Genomic DNA, 20,659 nt, shown 5'->3' on the forward strand with positions numbered 1-20,659 from the left:
TTTGTGCTATGCCTGTGACAATATCACCACCACAAAATTTTCTAAGCAGCACTTCACAAAATGATCAGTTTCAATAGTGCAGCATAGGCAATCAGAGAGTAATGTGGATGCCTTGTGAATACTTGTAGTTGCTTTCGAGTTTGTAGGTTGTCTTCCTTTATTACTTTTTGCTTACTACTATGACTCTCCTACATTTCCTATGATGCCTCTGGATTGGCAGAGACAGAGAGAACAGAACCTTATCAGTGTACACGCTTTGATCTAAATCCTAAGTGCAACATGTGATAGATCAGAGATTTAGAACTTCTTATATTCTGACTTGATGAATTATCTAAGTCTGTCTGCTAAAAGCCACCATTAGGAGGAACCAAATGCATTTGGATTCATGCAGCTAATAAAATTAGATGAGTCATGCAGTGAGGTCACCCTGGTGGCAACTCCATGAAATTAGTATAACCGTATCACACAGGGTAGTCAGTGTAAAGGGGCACTCATCTTATACCCTATGCAAAGGATAGGGGATAAGATGCCTAATCGTGGGGGTCCCGCCGCTGGGGACTCCCATAATCTTTCACGCAGCACCCTGTTCCAATCAGCCCCCGTGTGACATCACGCGCCGCCCTCTCAATGCAAGGCTATGGGAGGGGGCGTGACAAAGGTGTGGTCACAGGATCCTTCCATGCCATGATGCATGGGCACAAAATAACAAAAGTCTGATCAGCAGGCGCCTATGGGAGCCAATCTCCAAACCATTAACTAGGCCCAAAAGACAAACCTCAGGGGTCAAGACATATGGAAATTCCAAGTGATCTGAGAGAAAACCCAAAACAGGACCACACAGACACACTCCCAAATAGCATGTAAAAGGGTGCCAACCTCAGACTGACATCTAAAGCAGGCATCTGAAGGGGAAACCCCAATTCTTTTCAGCCTAACTGGTGTATAATAGAGACACAGGATGAAACTAATCTGGATTAACAAGTCCCTTGCACTGACAACAGTAGAGTTATAGGTCAGGGCCACCTTCTTCCACATATCCTCTGAGAGCATACGAATATCCGCCACCCCCTTCAAAGAAGCATTATTAAAAAGGACTAGGACCCACCAATTGAAGGAGAATGTATGACTGTGTGAGAGGTTTAACGAGATCAGTGGTGCCCAGGAGCAACTCCACATGATTAAAAACAGGAGTAACTATCAGGGAGCCAAATTGTGCATGTACCGCATGTCTCAACTGCAGATACCTAAAAAAGAAAGCACTACTGGGGACATCAAAGCGGTCCTGATTGTCAGAAAAGGAAGGAAAGGAGAGACCTTCCCCAAACCTGACTCCATGAGAGTTGCAAAATCCAGCAGCCTCCAACCCCTGCAGGTGAAGCAAATGTGAATTCACCTACCAGAGTGCTAAACACCACTGGCCAAACCACATAAGTCGTGCGCAACGGAGTCAGGAGAGAGGCGGATGCAGTGCTCCTATACAGCGTATTAGTGAGAGACTCATAGGAACTTATCAGCGCACCCACTAAGGCTGTAGCCATGTTGGAGAGATCCTGGCTAATCCACCAGGCTGCGTACAGCAACTGCGAAGCAAAGAAATAATCATAGAGATTCAGGGATGCCAACCCACCTTGAGGTTTAGGCGCCTGGAGAATAGCTTGATTGACTCAATCTAGGGGATTTACCCTGCCAATAGCATTTAGGAGGAATAGTAGGGGAGAGATGAAAAGAAATTTAGGAAGATAGATAATTTTAAAGAGTTTAATTCGGCCCAAGAGAGACAAGGGGAGAGAAGACCAGGAGGAAAGCTTAGACTCAATTAGGGAAAGATGAGGTGAAAGATTGAAGGAGTAATAGTCATAAGGAAGCAGAAACCGCAAAACCCATTAACGACCTGTAAAGGAACAGAAAGAATAGGTGGGAGGACCGCATTCAAAGTGAGCGGCGTGAGAGAGGACTTAGTGGGATTGAGCCGAACCAGTCCAGAAAGGCAAACAAAAGGACCTAAGGGAGCCCTCCACATCCGCAAGATAGACTCTGGTATCATCTGCATACATGGACACCATCTCCACCAAAGACCCCCTACTAATACCGTGAATATCACGGGCAGCTCAAATAGCCGCTGCCAATTTTTCAACTGCCAGAGCAAACAGGAGTGGCGAAAGAGGACAGCCCTGTCGAATACCTCTACCAAGGGAGAATGAAGCTGACACATCCAAGTTAGTACGGATTCTAGCCCTAGGTTGGTCATAAAGAACATGAACCCATGAACAGAAAACAGGCCCAAAATGGAAAACCCTCAGCAGAGACCACAAATACTGCCACTCCACCGAATCAAAGGCTATATATCCAAACTGGCCACAAAACCCAGAGTAACATCACCCTCTGCAACTGCAATGTTAAGCTGTAGGCGTCAGACTGGACTGGTCAGGATAAACGAGGGAAGAGACAACTCCATTTAGTCTGTTGGCTAAAATCTTAGCCATAATTGTAATGTCCACGTTAAGCAAGGAAATAGGTTGATAAGAATCAGGTCTACTGGGGTCCTTACCAGGTTTAAGAAGTACCACTATCAATGCCTCTCTCATAGAATCAGGAAGAGCCCATCTCTATAGCAGAATTATACAAACGTAAAAGGAGGGGTATCAATTTCTTCTCCATCCGGTACCATTCCCCAACCATACCATCCAATCCCAGAGTCTTGCCGAGCAGCAGGTCCATGATGCCTTGAGAAACTTCCTCAGCAGAGAACAGATTATCAAGAGCCGAACGCTGGGAGGGAGTAAGGGGAGAGAGGGACAGACTACGTAAAAAGGAAAGTAAGCCGTCAGGGATGGGATAGCAGGAGAGCGAGAAGCATAAAGATCACTATAGAAGTCCCTAGACACCCCGTTAATAGCTACAGGAACAGAAACAAGAGACCCATCCGCACCCCGAAAGCAAGGAATAGAGGCCACTGGGCGACTCTCCCTCACTAGATAAGCAATTTCCTATTTTTATCCCAAATTCAAAGAGGGCTGCCTCCGTATCTACCAGTTTCTTCTGAACTCTGTCTTGCTTAACCACTAATAATGCCCTTAGCCCAAGCACGCTCCCCATCAGGTGAAGGGTCACAAACCACCTCCGCCTCTAATCTACTGACCTCAGACTGCAAGGACCGCTCCTGAGCCAAGTAAATAGCCCTCTGACCTGTCATCCCAGCAATGAAAGCACCCAGAACCACAGCCTTATAGGCATCCCATTGAAGCAAAGGATCAGGATGACTTCCACTATGAGTCCAGTACTCATCATGAGCAACCTCCACCGCCCCAGAAACTGCCTCAAGCGGGAGCCAACAAGGGTGCATCCTCCAGAGCTTAAAAGAAGGACAGGGACCCACAGACAGGGCCGGATTAAGAGCATCATGGGCCTGGTGCTGAAGATTTTGGTGGGCCTAAAGTTGACACGACACAACAGCTGGGTTGCAGCTATTTGTGGGTGGTAGTGCGATGCCATTTACTTACATTATGTGCAAACAGCATGATACACAGAGAGTGACGTAGGTATGTATTTAATTAAGTTGTTGACTAGCTAGGTAGGTAGCTGGGTAGGTTGTAAGCTTGCTGGGTAAATAGTTAGGTAAGTAGGTAGCTAAGTAGCCATGTAGGTAGCTAGCCATGTACGTAGGTAGGTAGATAGGCAGGTAGGTTGCTAGCTATAATGCCTATCAGAGCCGTATTTACACATTGGTGGGCCCAGTGCAAAACTGTAGAGGAATAGTGGTGCAGTTGCCCATAACAACCAATCAGATTGCTTCTTGCCTTTCGAGAAATGAAAGAAGCGATCTGATTGGTTGCTATGGACAACTGAACCACTCTTCCTCTACACAGGTTTTGACAAATCTTCCCCAGAATGTTGATAAATGGGTTTTAAACCCATTCAAGATGCATGTAAAAATGTGTGCATCTTGATCACACAAAAAAATGCAACACATTTTTACATGCACGCTGCAAAGATGCTACATGTAAAAGCTCAAGCTCTTACATTGGTAAAAAGGTTTTGACTCACAGGAGACGTCTTCTCTGATCAGAGTCATCCTCTGTTCTTTTCCATCTGGCTCAAACCATTATGGCAATATCTTCCAGCAATGACTTGTTTCTGCAGAATTGTCAGGCAAACATTTTAGGAGCAGTAGTGCAACCTTGGCACCTCCATAGAAAAACTCCATCTATAGTGCCCAGAAAAGTAACAATGCCCCTTTTGTACCCCCATACAGTAGGTAGGCAGACCACCACATAGTAAATAGACCCCCCCCCCCCCCATTGGGTAAGCAGGTATGAAAAGCCTGGATTATTGATCCCACTGTGCCAATAATTCCGCCATTAAGTAGGCCCTTCCTCCACCTTAATAGTGCCCCCTTTGCAATACCACTTTTCCCCACAAAAGACAGATAGGTAGATCTACACAATGGGGACATTTATCAATGTTGGTGTGAGAGGTAAAACATTGTGATAGCTTTGTGTAAAAATTGTGCACACAAAAAAAAATAAAAACACGAAAGCCGCAACTTTGGCAACTGCGCAGAATTTAGCACTAGAGTTAACCCCTTCCTGATCTATGACGTACCAGTACATTATGGGACAGGTGAGGGGAATATGGTGCAGACCTGCATCGGCAGATTCTCGCTGCTATCAGCTGTGGTAATGGGTAATGATAGCCCCCGGGGGGGGGGGGGGGGGGGGTGCTGTCACTGTAAAACACTGTAAAAAAAATGAAGAAAAATATTTGGTATCAACTCGTGCGTAATTGTCCAAACTATTAAATTATGATGTTTCTGATCCTTGCAATGGATGAGTAAACGAAAAAATTCCAAACGCCAAAATTGCTGATTTTTGGTCACACCATGTCTAAAAAAAAAAAAAAAACGACTAAAAACTGAAGAAAAAGTCACATATGTGCACAAATGTGGCACCATTAAAAACTACAGTTAATGGTGCAATAAATATACCAAAATAAACACACAAAAAAAATACATGCAAAAAAATAAAGTTATAGAGGTCAGAACACGCCATTGAACAATTATTATTATTATTATTATTATTTTTTTCTACCTTAAAAACAAAAAATATCCATGTTTGGTAATTTGCATTAAATTATTGCCCCATAAAATTGCGCAGTTTCATATATTTTTTTTTATTTTGCCATACATATATTTTTTTTTATATGACAAAATAGTGTGGCAATAAAAAGTACAACTTGTCCTACAAAAAAAAGCTCTTGTATAACTTTGTTAGTGAAAAAAAAACTAAAAGTTACAGACTTAGAATGTGAACAAAAAAAATAAATAATAAATTTGCTGGGTCATAAAGGGGTTAACACCAGAAAAATGGTTTACATCCATTTATAAATGTCCCGCATTGTGGCCCTGCTATAAAGATGATATGATATGATATGCACAGAAGCTTGGAAATCACACCCTAGCTTCACATTTAGCTTTTCTATGCTTCCAAATGACATATCTTTTTTTTTTTTTATTATTTTTTTTTTTTTATTGGTTTGTAATAGCTGATCTTTTATAAGCATATATGCCATTCAGGAGCTTGGAAAAGCTAGGGGAGAAATTGTTGCCTAGTTTCTCCTTGCTCCTGAATGACATATCTGATGATAAAAGCTGATCTTTTATAAGCAGATGTGCCATTAAGAAGCGTGGAGGTATATCTGCTTATAGGCATACTGTATGTTTATAATTGATGATTTATGATATGTCATAATAGCTGATCTGTTATAAAACACATGCCTATAAGCAGATATGCCATCCAGGATCATAGAAAAGCTAGGCGAAAATTTTTCACCTAGCTTTTCCAAGTTTCTGAATGGCATATCTGTTTATAGGCATAAATATTTATAATAAAATATATTTTATAAGCAGATATGCCATTTAGGAGCTTGGAAATGCTAGTTGAGAACTTGTTGCCAAGCTTTTCTTTGATCCTGAATGGCATATCTGCTAATAGGCATGAGGTTATAATAGCTGATCTATTATAACATATAATGAATCAGCAATTATAAACATATGCCTATAAGAAGATATATAAGATATTAGTAATAATAGATCAGCTATTATAAACAGATATGTCATTCAGAAGCATGGAAAAGCTAGGTGACAATTTTTTTTAACCTAGCTTTTCCAAGCTCCTGAATGGCTTATTGGCATATATGGTTATAATAGCTGATCTATTATAACTTATAATTCAGCAATTATAAACATATGCCTATAAGCAGATAGGCCATTCAGGAGCATGGAAAAGCTAGATGAAAAATAATCACCTATATTTTCCATGCTCCTGAATGCCGGCATGGTAATAACAGCTGAGCCCATGCTGACATACCTCTCTAGGAGCTTTTCTGGCAGTATCTTCTGTCACAGAAGCGCCACTTCTGGACTCACCGCGATTTCCCAATGACAACGCGATTTCCCAATCGCAGCTTTTAATTTACTGCACGGCAGGGCCCAGGGGAGGAGTATGTACTGCCCGTGCAGTACGGAACGATATGTGGTGGTGCTGCGCACCGCCGCGTGTCATATGACCTGTCACATGGCCTGTAAGTTCTGTATAGCAAAGGGCCGGCCTGCAAGATCTCTTCTTGTGGCGCCGGCCCTTTCATGAGGCGCCGGCCCTTTCATGATAGGATCCCTGTTTAGGGGTGCGGGAAGGGTACTGGGAGCGGCCTATGCAGGGCTGGCACTGGGCCTATTTTCACGTAGGGGCCTGGAGCTGCAGCTCCATCCGCCCCTGCCCACAGAGAGGGTAAGAACAATAGCTAAGTGGTCTGAGATCCCCCTACCGGTGTACAGGATCTCCCTTACCATAGATAGAAGATCCGTTGAGGCAAAGGCTAGGTCTAATCACGGGAAGGCTTTGTAGAGGAGTAGAAGGAGAAAACATTATCAGTCGGATATTTCCACCTCCACACGTGTAAGATTCAACGCCAGGTGGTGAGGATGGAGGATCCTGAATCTACAGCACTGGTGCCAATGGAACAGGAACCTATAAAATCACCTATAAAGAGAACAGGATCAGATGGAAAAGTGAGTAACTTGGCAGTAATAACATCCAATACATCCACACGGAACGGAAGAGGAACATAGACACCAACGTAAAACGGAAAGATCTAAGGGAACAATACAAAATCACAAACCTCCCGAAATGATCACAGACTGAGACACTTCCAGGGGAAGTGATTTAGATACTAGCACTTACCCCCTCGCAATCCAAGCCTGCTTCAATGCCAGCACCTTCTGACCAGTAAAATGCGTCTCCTGCAAACAAATCGAGTGGGGGGAATGACGTTTGACAAAATGAAGGCATAGAGCCCGCTTAAACTTGGAGTTAAGACCCCGGACATTCCAGCTTACAATCTTAAGAGACCCCATCATGGCAGAAATGAAAAGAGAACTCAGGGGAATACATAAAGGGGCAGAAACAATGGAAGTGGGAGGGTTCCAGAGCACACAACTAGCAATCACACAGATAAACAGGACACACATACAAAAATAAAAAGCATGATAACAGCAAATAAAACATGCCCAACAATACCCTGTCTAACACTAAAGGAACCAAGTGTAGACCTATGCTCTAAACGCTAACAGTTAGGAGAACTGGATTGGATTAGCTGAGTAACTGCAAAAACACAACCCATTCTCCCCCCCCCCCCCCCCTGTCCCCCCCCAGCAAGAACGGCCAACTCACCTAAGACCAGAACCCCAAAAAGAGAACCTTAGGGGTTCAGGAACCTACAGAGGCCCTAAACAAAAGAGCACCCTTTCTCCCTAGACTAGCTAAGGCAGGGTAAGGGCAAATAGGTCCCACTGCAAGGATCAGTTCAGTCAGGTGGGCGAGCAGGAGGAGCTGTGAAGCCGGAGATGTGAAGAACTTGGTCGAGGATCCATCCACCACCCTCAAGCGAGCCGGAAACAACATGGCCTACTGGTATCCCTTGGAATGGAGACGCTGCTGGACCTCGTTGAATTGCGTCCTTTGCTTGTAAAGTTCCACAGAGAAGTTGGGATAGAACGCCACTCTGCTGCTGTTGAAGAGAACTTCACCCTTAATCCGCACATCTCTTAGGACAGCATCTCTGTCCTTGAAATTAAGCAGCTTAGCCAGGAAGGGCCTGGGTGGCCCACCCGGGGGGGAGGTCTGGCGGGGACTCTGTGTGCCCATTCTACAGAGAAGTACGGGGTGAATGTATCCGTAGGAAGAATGTCCTTGAGCCAAGTCTCTAGGAAAGCAACTGCATCAGCCCCCTCCGCCTTCTCAGGGAGACCAACCAGTCTGATATTATTTCTTCTCAGGCAGTTCTCCAAGTCATAAGTTCTGTCAACCACCCCCTTCACCTGCCTCTGCAAGGTAGCAGTCTGTTGCAGGATAGGTTGAAGTATGTTATCAATGGTCGAGATACATCGCTCCACTTCAGCGGTGCGTTCCCGGAGTTTTTGAGTCTCTTGCTGGAGGATAACAAAATCCTGTTTCAACTCATTCACCTTGGCACATAGTAATAGCCGCCAGCACTTCAGCAAACTTCAGGGCAATATCAGCAGCATTATACTGCGACCGAGCAGGGCCCTCAAAGAACAGCATAGATGGATCAGGAGACTCCCGTCCAGGGCAGCACTGAGATCTGGAAAATTGACTGAGCACTTTGGCCGCATGAGCTGACACTTTAGAGGCAATAGGAATCTGAACACAGGAGTCTCGCCGGGAGGGGCCACAAGACTGCAGCAAGCAATCATCAGACAACACTTCATCATCAGAGGAATGCCTAGCAGCTTCAGCCGCCACTTTCGTTTTCTTTGCTTTCTTCCGAGAGCCCCCATTGCAGGAAGAAGGAGCAGACAGATAGGTGGAAAGCACACAACAGGGTAGCACAGCCCAAGTCGCTCCGATATAGCTGCACACAGTCCAGCATAAAGGGAAGCAGTCCAGCAACAGGAGTGCACCACAATGCCCAGCAAGCATTACACCCACCACAGCAGGAGCAGCCAGCCAGAACAAAGGGGGGGGGGGGGGGGGGGCTATGGAGGCCCCACAGTATAGAGCACAAGTCCCAGCAAGGCAGATGAGGGCCAGGGGGGGAGGTGTATCAGTCTAATGCAGAGTTAGAAGGGCCCACCTAAGCAGCTCCCCCAGGGGCACACAACCCCGCTTCACCCCCACAGCAGACTGAGGGCAGATAGGCACCGCTCCGGATCCCAGTATGGAGAGGAGAAGAGGGCTGCAGAAGGGGCAACCCCACACACAGCACTGCCTCCGGCAGGAGTCTTCAGAGCAATCGAGGACCAGGGAGGAAGTCAAGCCCAGGAAGGCTGGAATGGCAGCACCCACCGGCGCAATCAGGATCCCAGCTTACCGCCCGCAGCCAACCAGCCCAAGAGAAAGACCAAAGCCTCACCCGACACACCACCAGGCCGGGACAAGACAGGGATTCACGGACAGCACTGCAGCTCTGACAGCCCAATGCAGACACAGCGCGCACCCGCCTGCGGCTGAGACAGGACCAGCCCGGGATTTTCAGGAGACCGGCAGGGGAGTCATGGCTTCCGAGGGTGGTTAATTCAGGGTAATTGTTAGCTGAGGTAGCGGGAGCTCCGGACCACACGTCCGCTCAGCTCTGCATTCAGGCCACGCCCCCCTGGTTGACATGTTTGAACTGGAGATATTAAAAATGATAATTGTGAAAGAGGGTGAACTTATGTCCCTTTTTTTAATAATGGAAAGTAAAAAATAGATGAGAAAAATGGTAAAACTTGTATTAGAAAAACCAAAAAAATTAAGTGTTACTGTCAGTAAGAAAAAACTTTTGGAGGTCTCATACAGTGCTAAGACCCCCCCCAACTGATCTTTAGATATAGCCTGGGGAAGGGCGCAGCAGCAGAGAGATTTTATTGACTATAATGGAGCCTGTCTTCTACAATGATTCATGGGCGCTGGTCACGCAAGCTCTCAGTAGGCACATGCGCTCAAATGACCAGCGCCCATGAATATTCAAATTCATGTGGGTCTGCCTCTTGTGCGCAATTCATCAAAGAAAGAAGCTGACCTTCAGAGGGACACCGCTCCGGGCTGCAGGTACGTATCTTAGTAAGAGACCCCTCATCGGTCTCCTGTTTACCTGCACTACAGCCCAGTGTATTGGGTTTAGTGTGGGTGAACAGGATGACCATTTTCTTTAATTTATTTATGTTCGTAAAGCAATATATTTCATAGTTACATAGTTAGTACGGTTGAAAAAAGACATACGTCCATCAAGTTCAACCAGGGAATTGCAGGGTAGGGGTGTGGCGCGATATTGGGGAAGGGATGGGATTTTATATTTCTTCATAAGCATTAATGTTATTTTGTTCCAGGAATGTATCTAACCCTGTTTTAAAGCTGTTAAATTTTCCTGCTGTGACCAGTTCCTGAGGTAGACTGTTCCATAAGTTCACAGTTCTTATGGTAAAGAAGGCGTGTTGCCCCTTGAGACTAAACCTTTTCTTCTCCAGACGGAGGGAGTGCCCCCTCATCCTTGGGGGGGGGGGGGGGTTTAACCTGAAACAGATTTCTCCATATTTTTTGTATGGGCCATTAATATACTTATATACATTTATCATATCCCCCCTTAAACGTCTCTTCTCAAGACTAAACAATTGTAACTCCTTTAGATGTTCCATGCCCCATATTAGTTTAGTTGCGCGTCTCTGCACCCTTTCCAGCTCCACAGTGTCCCTTTTATGGACTGGTGCCCAAAACTGAACAGCATATTCCAGGTGAGGCTGTACCAATGCTTTATAAAGGGGGAGTATTATGTCCCTGTTCCTCGAGTCCATGCCTCTTTTTATACATGACAATATCCTGCCGGCCTTGGAAGCAGCAGCCTGACATTGCATGCTATTCTGTAGTGTGATCTACAAGTACACCCAGATCCTTCTCTACCAGTGACTCTGCCAGTTTAATCCCCCCTAAGACATACAACGCATGCATGTTATTAGTACCCAGATGCATAACTTTACATTTATCCACATTGAACCTCATTTGCCAAGTGGATGCCCAGACACTTAGTCATCTTGTAACCTATACACATCCTCTATAGACTGTACCGTGCTACAAAGCTTGGCGTCATCTGCAAAGATAGAAACAGAGCTGTTAATGCCATCCTCTATATCATTGATAAATTAAACAGCGGGCCCAGTACTGAACCTTGGGGTACACCACTAATAACCGGGGACCAATCAGTACGAATCATTGACCACCACTCTTTGGGTACGATCCATGAGCCAGTGTTTAATCCAGTTACAAACTAAACTTTCCAAACCCAAAGGCCTTAACTTACCTGTCAGACGTCTGTGAGGGACAGTATCAAACGCTTTAGCAAAATCCAGAAACACTATATCCACAGCCATTCCTCTGTCAAGGCTTCTACTCACATCTTCATAAAAGCAAATTAGATTGGTTTGACAACTTCTATCCTTAGTAAACCCATGCTGGCTATCACTTATAATACTATTATCCCCTATGTATTCCTGTATGTAATCCCTTATAAGTCCTTCAAACAATTTACCCACAATGCACATTAAACTTACCGATCTATAGTTTCCTGGGGAAGACCTAGAGCCCTTTATGAAGATTGGCACCACATTTGCCTTGCGCCAGTCCCTTGGCACAATACCAGACACCAGTGAATCTCTAAATATCATGAACAGGGGTACAGATATTACTGAACTTAGTTCTCTTAAGAACTCTTGGGTGCAATCCATCTGGCCCTGGAGATTTGCTTACATTTATATTACTTAAAAGGCTTATATTACACAGGCTTGTAGCACGGGTGATCCTGATTAAAACGCTTCTTACCTCATTAAAAACTGTGCAGCGGTTCGCCAGATATCTTCATTTTTAGTTATATGGTATTCCCAGGCTTGGGACTCCGTGGGAGGTCCACAGCATCAGCACGGACTCTTACGTCATTTTCGCCGGGCGGTGCGGCTGCCCGGCTCATGAATATTCATGGCTGCCTCATCGCAGTCTTCCTCCTGGTGTAAGTCACGTGGGTTGCGCCACGCGTAAGATAGATAGATATGCAGGAGAATGCCGCTTCTGGGTGTATGGCACGCGGCGCTACCCACGTGACCTACACCAGGAGGAAGACTGCGATGAGGCAGCCATGAATATTCATGAGCCGGGCAGCCGCTCCGCCCGGCGAAAATGACGTAAGCGAGTCCGTGCTGATGCTGCGGACCTCCCACTGAGTCCCAAGCCTGGGAATACCATATAACTAAAAATGAAGATATCTGGCGAACCGCTGCACAGTTTTTAATGAGGTAAGAAGCGTTTTAATCAGGATCACCCGCGCTACAAGGTTAGTGTGGGTGATTCTGATGACAGATTTCCTTTAACTTACCTTGTACCATCTCTACATTAAGCCAGTTCAGTACATTACATGATGTGTTACCAGCACTGACCTGTCCAATGTACGCTCCTTCTTCCATAGTGTATACAGAACTAAAGAACCCATTCAGTAGCTCTGCTTTCTCTATATCGCCTGTGACAACCACCCCATTATCATTATTAAGGGGTCCTACATGCCCTGTCCTTGTTTTTTTTGCAATTATATATCTAAAAAAATATTTAGGGTTAGTTTTGCTTTCTTTGGCCACCTGTCTCTCATTTTGAATTTTTGCTGTTTTTATTACATTTTTACAGATTTTATTAAGCTCCTTGTACTGTTTAAATGTTATAGCTGACCCATCAGATTTGTATTTTTTGAAAGCTTTTTTGTTGTTTATTGCTCTTTTAACATCATGTGTCAGCCATGTAGGATTTAGTTTTAATCGTTTATATTTGTTCCCCTTTGGTATATATTTAGCTGTATAGTTATTTAGAGTTGATTTAAAGATGTCCCATTTACCTTCTGTATCAGTATTTGAGAACACCTCCCCCCAGTCTATGTCCTGTAGTGCAGCCCTCAGCCCAGGGAAGTTTGCCTTTTTAAAGTTATATGTTTTTGCCTTCCCCGCCTGTCTTTGTTTTCTACATTTTAAGTCAAAAGTAACTATATTGTGGTCGCTATTACCAAGGTTTTCCCGCACAGTTACATTACCAACCAGCTCTGCGTTGTTGGAAATGATCAGATCCAACAAGGCATCACTTCTTGTTGGGTCCTCCACAAACTGGCCCATAAAATTATCCTGCAATAAATTTAGGAATTGTCACCCCTTTGTAGTTTTAGCCAGCCCCCGGCCCCAATCTATATCTGGATAGTTAAAATCTCCCATTATTACCACTGTACCTGCCCGAGCGGCCCTCTCTATTTGTTTATACAGCCGACCTTCTATCTCTTCAGTGATATTAGGGGGTCTGTAGATTACACCAAGTATTTTTTCAGTATTTCCCTCCTTTTGTAATTCTACCCACAGTGATTCCACATCCTCAGAATCATCACACATGAACTATGACAAACTCCAATTAGCCAATATAGAATTCCACACTATATAAAATGCAGGGTTATGGCACCCCACTGCAACAGTTCAAGAAAAAAATAACTTTTTAACAACCAGAACACTGACATTTGTGCATGTTTTTCCTCCTACAGTCCAAAATGAGGTCGTAATCTTTAACTGGCATCCCTTGACAATTTGCACACATATATATATATATATGTGGTATATATATATGTGGGGCTGACTGACATAAGTTGTTAAAGTGGGTTTCCAAGATGTTCCATCACAGTGACTAATTTGCCATGTTATGCATGTGAGACAGATCGGATAATCTTTTTCTCACTGGTGGTTAACTTGTGGTTTATAGCCATTCTATTCTTCCTGTAATAGCAACCATCTCTCCATACAATTTTTCCTGGTGGTCATATGAGGCAACTGATCTGGGACAGCATCGAGGAAAGGCAACAGCAACCTGATCTTCCAAAGGGGCAGGCAGTTGATTTAAAGGAGCTGTCCGATGTTCAGGTATGACATGAATAAATACATTCTCAGTAGATTTGTAGTATATGTCATTGCTATTTATTAGCCATTATTTATACATTTATACAAACTCTTAAAAGGTCCTGTTTCTATAGGCCACAAAGCAACATGAAAAAAACTATTTAGATTTTTTCATAAAGTCAGGTTTCTTTAGCAGCATGTGAAATTAATTCAGTTTGTTTCTATGAAGAATCTTATATGAAAAGAGTTTTATGGATAAGGTTCTGATCATTTTTATATTATTTAACATTCAAAATTATTTCAAGTTTACAGAAAGTATATCAAATAGGTTCCAATAACTGTATCTTACTTGCACCTAAATATAAATATTTAAGATGGCAACAATGTACAAGCATATTAATGATCCTAGAAACATTTCTAACATTTGTTACATTATCAAGCTGTTACTATTTTTGATTAGGTTGTAAATCAACATATTTTGTTTCAGGATAAGAAATCTCATACCTCAGAACTTTGATACATAGCAAGTTCTAAGGTAACAATCAGAAATAAAGTGGCTGTATAGAGATCCTTTCCTTTATAGAACCAAGACCACTAAAAACACCATGTGATCAATTTCCCTATAAGTGATGCAATGTTATGTGGAATACGTAAAATGTACTTATCAAGCTTGTCTGTCACCATTATTTCCTGTTAAAGTTATTCACATTGACAGTCATCTTTATGAAACTGCATGGGTTGGCATCTATCATAGGAACTTGTGTTATAAATCAAACAGAGGAGATCCTTGTTACCCAGACAGTATGACATAGATAACTTTTAAAATAAAATCAGGAATTTAGAAGATTTTCTTTATGAATTTTTATTCTTAACAATTCCTTACAAAGGAAAAAAAAAACAGAAAAAAAGAAAACTGATTTACCAAATCCCTTTTAACGTTCCATAGAACCAAATAAATTCTCTATACATCCATTCACAGTCAATAAATTAAAGAAATTTACAGGAGCGATACACAGGCCTTTCACAGTGACAGGCAGAACAGTGGAATATAAAGGTCCAAGACAAAGCATTTGTGGTGTTTGGCAGGGCTGTGCACTGGTTGGCCCTCCATCAACAGCAGAAGAACCATCCCTTAGGCTTCATTCACATCCATATGAACAGCTGCTTGGAGAGCAGTATATTTCTTGACAGAAACAGGATTAGACTCCATCATAGGAGGCATATACCTATGCTTCCATATCTGACAAGAAATACAGAGCTCCCACAGCGACCATTCATATGGAGGTGTTAAGCCTTTTAAGGGGAAAAATTAAAATAGAAAACTGAGAAATCTGAGGTGGGTATAATATCTTCCTTCACACTCTCACCTCTATAAATTCCAGTTTGGAGAGGCCTTCCTCTCGTGTACACAGACCTTCTTGCTGTGCACACATTCGAGGTGGAGGGCTCTCATGCCGCTGTTCAGGAGGAGAAGGTGGAAGGACATGGGGGGAATCATACTCCTCTGATGCCAGGTCAGGCACATCATCAGATTGAGCATCAGAACTTTCCAGGTCACTGCGGATACTCTCAGGTTGTGCTAAAGTGATGTCCCGAGTAGTCACTTGGCCCCTGCAAGCATCATCTTCCTCCCCCTCTACAAGGGGAGCTCCAGTATTCAAAGATTCCTCTGTGCTGCTTTCACTCATCAGCTGGTATCGAGAAGGTTTGGCTTCTATATGAACTTGAATTTCCAGGTTATTAACCTCCCTAAAAAGCAAACAAATGCAAACTTAACATGAGCTAGAGCACACTGCTAGGTATTCCAAACTATTACATAGCATGCCATCTTTCACAGTGTGATGGAAAAATATAATATATATGGAATAAAATAAATGGAAAAAAAAAAAAAAAGTTCATTACTGGTAAAGAGCTCACATGCTCCGATTGACTGAAAAAAACCCAAAATAAAGGTTTCTTTCTGTACTACATCAGCACTTTTGCTTTTGTCTTAAAAAAAAAAAAAAAAAAGGTCACACAAATGGAAAAAAAAATGCTAGCAATAGATAAAACAATGCTTTATTTAAATATATACAAGGTGTCCAACACTAATACTAAGGCTTAACTCAGTGGGAATTCCTTCAAAATACCAGAGCTACTTTCATGTAGCTGTAGACTGCTCCCCTTTATTACCTGATCAGGCTAAAGAGTCATTTGTGCTGCTGCCTTGATCATAGGTACCCTGGACTTTTAAATTATTTCTAGTGTGATTGCAGGATACAAAAAAAAAAAAAAATAAAAAAAAAAGTTTTATATACACACAAATTTTATATCAATAAAAAGTACAGATCACAGCACAAAAAATTAGCCCTCATACCGACGCTTATACGAAAAAAATGAAAAAAAGTTATAGGTCGTCAAAATAAAGGGATTTTAAATGTACTAATTTAGTTAAAACGTTTGCAATTTTTTTTTTAAAGGGGTACAATAGAAAAGTATATAATCATGGGTATCACTTTAATCGTATTGACCCGCAGAATAAAGAACACATGTCATTTTTACCGTAAATTGTAGTGTGAAAACAACTGGTCACGTAAAAAACAAGCCCTCATACTAGTCTGTAGATGAAAATATAAAATAACTATGATTTTTAGAAGATAGCCTTTCGCAGTGGTCTCCAATCTGTGCTCTTCCAGATGTTGCAAAACTACAACTCTCAGCATGCCCATACAGTCCAGGCATACTGTGAGTTTTAGTTCTGTAACATCTGGCCATTCAGATGTTGCAGAACTACAACTCCCAGCATGCCTGGAAAGTCATGCTGAGAGTTGTAGTTTTGAAACAGCTGGAGGAACACAGGTTGGGAAACACTGAGTTAAGTAACAAACTCAGTGTTTTGCAACCAGTGTGCCTTCAGCTGTTGCATAACTGCAACTCCCAGCATGCACAGACAGCCAAAGGTTTGCACTCCCCCCAGTCACACGGGCGGGGGTTTACAGTGAGTTTCTCGCTGCAAGTTTGAGATGCAGCAAATTTTCTGCTGCAGCTCAAACTCCCAGTGGGAAACTTGCTGTAAACCCCCTCCCATGTGAATGTATCCTAAAAACACTACACAAAATAAAAAGTAAAAAACACTACATTTACACATACCCCTACACAGTCCCCTCCCCAATAAAAATGAAAAACGTCTGGTATGGCACAATTTTCAAAACGGAGCCTCCAGCTGTTGCAAAACAACAACTCTCAGTATTGCCGGACATCCATTGACTGTCCAGGCATGCTGGGAGTTTTGCAACAGCTGGAGGCACCTCGTTTGGGTATCACTGGCATAGAATACCGCTATGTCCACCCCTATGCAAATCCCTAATTTAGGCCTCCAATGCGCATGGTGCTCTCTCACTTCGGAGCCCTGTCTTATTTCAAGGTAACAGTTTAGGGCCACATATGGGGTATTTCCGTACTCGGGAGAAATTGCGTAACAAATTTTGGGGGGCTTTTTCTCCTTTTACCCCATATGAAAAGGAAAAGTTGGGGGCTACACCAGCATGTTATTGTAAATGTTTTTTTTTTTTTTTACACTAACTTGCTGGTGTTGTCCCATACTTTTTATTTTCACAAGAAATAAAGGAAAAAAAATGACCCCCAAAATGTGTAACTCAATTTCTCCTGAGTACGCAAATACCCCATATGTGGACATAAAATGCTCTGCGGGCACACAAAAAGGCTCAGGACAGAGCGCACCATGTACATTTCAGGTGATTTGCACAGGGGTAGCTGATCGTTACAGCAGTTCTGACAAACACAAAACAAAACTACAAAAAAAAAAAAGGAAACTACAACCCTTAAAGCGGTACTCCGCCCCTGGCATCTTATCCCCTATCCAAAGGATAGGGGATAAGATGTTAGATTGCCACGGTCCCGCTGCTGGGGACCCCGGGGATCGCCGCTGCGGCACCCCACCATCATTACTGCACAGAGCGAGTTCGCTCTGTGCGTAATGACGGGCGATACAGGGGCCGGAGCAGCGTGATGTCATGGCTCCGCCCCTCATGACATCACGGCCCGTCCCCTTAATGCAAGTCTATGGCAGGGGGCGTGACGACCGCCACGCCCTCTCCCATAGACTTGTATTGACGGGGGCGGGCCGTGACATCACGAGGGGCGGAGCCGTGACGTAACGATGCTCCGGCCCCTGTATTGCCCGTCATTACCTGCAGAGCGATCTCGCTCTGCGCAGTAATGATAGCGGGGTGCTGCAGGAGCGATCCCTGGGGTCCCCAGCAGCGGGACCCCGGCGATCTGACATCTTATCCCCTATCCTTTGGATAGGGGATAAGATGTCTAGGGGCGGAGTACCCCTTTAAGGAATATAACAAGAGGTATAGTGAGCCTTAACACCCCACAGGTGTTTGAAGAATTTTCGTTTAGGTCGGACGTGAAAATGAAAAATTTGCGTTTTTTAATTAAAATGCTGGTGTTTTCCCAAACTTTTCATTTTCACAAGGGGTAATAGGGGGGAAGAGGAAAAAAAAAAAAAAAAAAAAAAAACACAATTTGTAACCCCAGTAAGGAAATACCCCATATGTGGATGCACAGTGCTCTGCTGGCAAACTACAATGCTCAGAAGAGAAGGAGCGCCATTGGGCTTTTGGAGAGAAAATTTGGCTGGAATTGAAGGCCATGTGCATTTACAAAGCCCCCATGGTGCCAGAACAGTGGAACCCCCCCCCCCCCACATGTGACCCCATTTTGGAAACTACGCCCCTCATGTAATGTAATAAGGGGTACAGTGAGTATTTACACCCCACAGGTGTCTGACAGATTTTTGGAACAGTGGTCCATGAAAATGAAACATTTTATTTTTCATTTGCACAGCCTACTGTTCCAAGTCTTTCAAACGCCAGTGGGGTGTAAATGCTCACTGCACCCCTTATTACATTCTGTGAGGGGTGTAGTTTCCAAAATGGGGTCCACTGTTTTGGCACCACGGGGGCTTTGTAAACGCACATGGCCCTCGACTTTCATTCCAAACAAATTCTCTCTCCGAAAGCCCAATGGTGCTCCTTCTCTTCTGAGCATTGTAGTTCACCTGCAGAGCACTTTACATCCACACATGGGGTATTTCCATACTCAGAAGAAATTGGGTTACAAATTTTTTTTTTTGGGGGGGTGGGGGGCATTTTCTCCTATTACCTCTTGTAAAAATGGTATATTTGGGAAAACTGCATTTTAGTGAAGGGGGTTAATAGGTTAATGATGCAGACCAAAAATGAGGTGTCAATAGAGCGTTGTGTGATATTCAGCATATGGTGGGAAAAAATAAATGGGGCATGTTGGATTTTAATATACTGAGCCTTTGTACCCAAGGGAGATGAGCTTACTTCAGAAATGTATGTCTGCTTATTCACCTCTCCCCACTGAACACCTGCATGCTTGGATAAATCAGATATGCATTATTATTGGGAGTTTATTCGGAATAGATAAGGGCTGAAAATTTTTTTGTCCAACAGCTACTCAAAAGTGCACACCCAACTTAACAGAGGAACACTGGCTTCTCAGTGCAGCCTCCACAGAAAATCAGACACATTACAACATTTAGAGGTGAGTCCAAGGGCAAGCGATCTGATGGAGGTTCACAGCACTTGTTGATAAGACAGACTAGGATGAAGTGTATCTTTAGAGAAGGAGCAGTAAATCTACTTTGGGGCAGATGTTGGCAAGCAGCAGTATGTCCACTACGGGCTAGATATTGGGAAGCAGGAAAGGCCAAAAACATACTACTTCTCAGATTGTTATATTCCTACTGTTTGATTTTCAGAAGAGTTTGGAGGTTTCCGGGATTTTAAAATTCAATTTAGCATTATGTTTACAGTACGTAAAATGTGGCGATGCAACTATAAACATGTAGTTAGCAAAAAGCAGTTTCTGCAATTTCAAGCTAGCACCTGCCCCCATGGGCCATAGTGGGTCACCTCCAGAGACTAGAGTAGCCATGCACAAGATAGAGATTGTAGGCACCAGGCAAAAGACAACTTGTACGGTGAAATGTCATCTTTCTTTGCATAGTATTTATTTTGCTTTGCATAAAGTCCGTCCCCCCCCCCCCCCCGCTCTGAAGGATTCCTCGGGCGTCTCTCTTCTTGCTCTCAACCTCAGGAGCGCTTTGTTATAGTTCAAGGGGTCCTGGGTGGGGTCTCCCTTCTGCTCTGTAATATTTACGCCCCTAACAAATTTCAAATCCCGTTTCTCCGTAGGGTCCTGCATAAATACCCCTCTTCTGCTTGGTTGCTGGGGGGGGGGGACTTCAATCAGATTTTTTTCCCCCCATCTATGGATCGCCACTCCCTCGCTGGCTCCCCACTTGCGCCTGGCTACCCTCGTCCGGCAGACTATCCAGGCCTATTGGCTGTATGATTTATGGCGCATAAACCACCCGACGGACCGTTCTTTTCATTTTTATTCCCACCCGCATAGATTATTTCTTCGGTAATCTTCCCATGGTGCGCATGCTCTCTACTGCTTCCCTTGACCCTCTCTCTTGGTCTGACCATTGCCCTATCCTCCTCTCTTTTCCCCCCACTCTCCATACTCAATTAGAATGTGTCACAGGTGTCTGAATGACTCTCTCCTTAAAGCGTTACCTTCCCGGGAGTCGATCCAGGCGTGTATTACTGATTACTTTGCTACCAATGAGGGCTCGGTTGCTTCGCAAGCGGTCCTCTGGGA

General features: G+C 43.7%; 1 protein-coding gene across 1 annotated transcript in view; it reads right to left on the reverse strand.

The window, feature by feature from the left end:
- Window positions 1-14,063: 14,063 nt before the first annotated feature.
- Window positions 14,064-20,659, reverse strand: part of RNF19B (ring finger protein 19B) — a 33,846-nt gene continuing 27,250 nt past the window's right edge. The window contains exon 9 of the mRNA XM_056556564.1: window positions 14,064-15,703. Within this exon, the coding sequence (XP_056412539.1) occupies window positions 15,310-15,703 (394 nt within the window). The 3' untranslated portion in view covers window positions 14,064-15,309. The remainder of the gene's footprint in view (window positions 15,704-20,659) is intronic.

The sequence above is a fragment of the Hyla sarda genome, chromosome 2, assembly GCF_029499605.1.
Source record: "Hyla sarda isolate aHylSar1 chromosome 2, aHylSar1.hap1, whole genome shotgun sequence".
Lineage (NCBI taxonomy): Eukaryota > Metazoa > Chordata > Amphibia > Anura > Hylidae > Hyla > Hyla sarda.